General features: G+C 53.0%; 1 protein-coding gene across 1 annotated transcript in view; it reads right to left on the reverse strand.

Moving 5' to 3' along the window:
* Nucleotides 1-362: 362 nt before the first annotated feature.
* RBM6 (RNA binding motif protein 6) overlaps nt 363-829 on the reverse strand; it is a 57138-nt gene continuing 56671 nt past the window's right edge. The window contains exon 24 of the mRNA XM_035894790.1: nt 363-548. Coding sequence (XP_035750683.1) covers nt 423-548 — 126 coding nt within the window. The 3' untranslated portion in view covers nt 363-422. The remainder of the gene's footprint in view (nt 549-829) is intronic.

Raw genomic sequence — 829 nt, forward strand, 5'->3', positions numbered from 1 at the left:
TTCCTGCTCCTGAATTCCTCCCAAGCCTCGGGGCTGTCCCCTGCTGCCAGGTGACATCCTGACCCACGAGTACAGGGCACCAGGAGCATGCATCCCTCAAGCTGGCAGGGAAGGCACTGCAGGACAGTGACCAAACCTGTCCCAGACCCACTGACATGGCCACAGTCCCCACGGATATCACTGGGAATCCATCAGCAGAGAGCAAAACACAATGGGAACCTTCCAAAGCATCACACGCTTTTAAAACATGCCATTTCGGGCAAGGCGCAAGCACTGACAAATTTTCAGTTTTATTAAAAAAAATTCTAGCAGCAAAACCTGTAACAATTCAAAAAAAAAAAAAAAAAGGACCAAACCCCCAAGAGAACATGACACAGAGAGGAGGAGACAGAGAGGGAGAGGCTTGGGGATTTCTCCACCATTCACTCAAGTTCCTTATAGCGGGCAAACATGACTCTCCTGACGGCGTCCCGGTAGGTCTCATTGGACTGCCTCTTGCCAGGCTTCCCTTGGGCCCCCAGGCCAGGGCCCTTCTTCCGATTTTCCACCTGAAAACAGACACAGCTCATGTTAGTGATTTCTCCTCTTCGCCAGCTGCCCATAAAGAAAAACCTTCCCCTGGGCTGCTTCAGGACAGCTGACTGCTCCCGTGTGGATCCAGGAGAAGAGGAACAGCAAGTGCACTGTGCTCCTCCAAAAGCTGCTCGGGAGAAACTAACGGCCTTTTGTGGGCAACAAAACCACAGCCAGCAAACACCCGGCGAGAATCAAACCAGAGGGATCAGCTGCGGAGACCAGCATATGGCAGGGGGGGAGCGGGGAGGCCAAA

The sequence above is a fragment of the Egretta garzetta genome, unplaced genomic scaffold (genome assembly GCF_000687185.1).
Source record: "Egretta garzetta isolate BGI_Z169 unplaced genomic scaffold, ASM68718v1 scaffold215, whole genome shotgun sequence".
Lineage (NCBI taxonomy): Eukaryota > Metazoa > Chordata > Aves > Pelecaniformes > Ardeidae > Egretta > Egretta garzetta.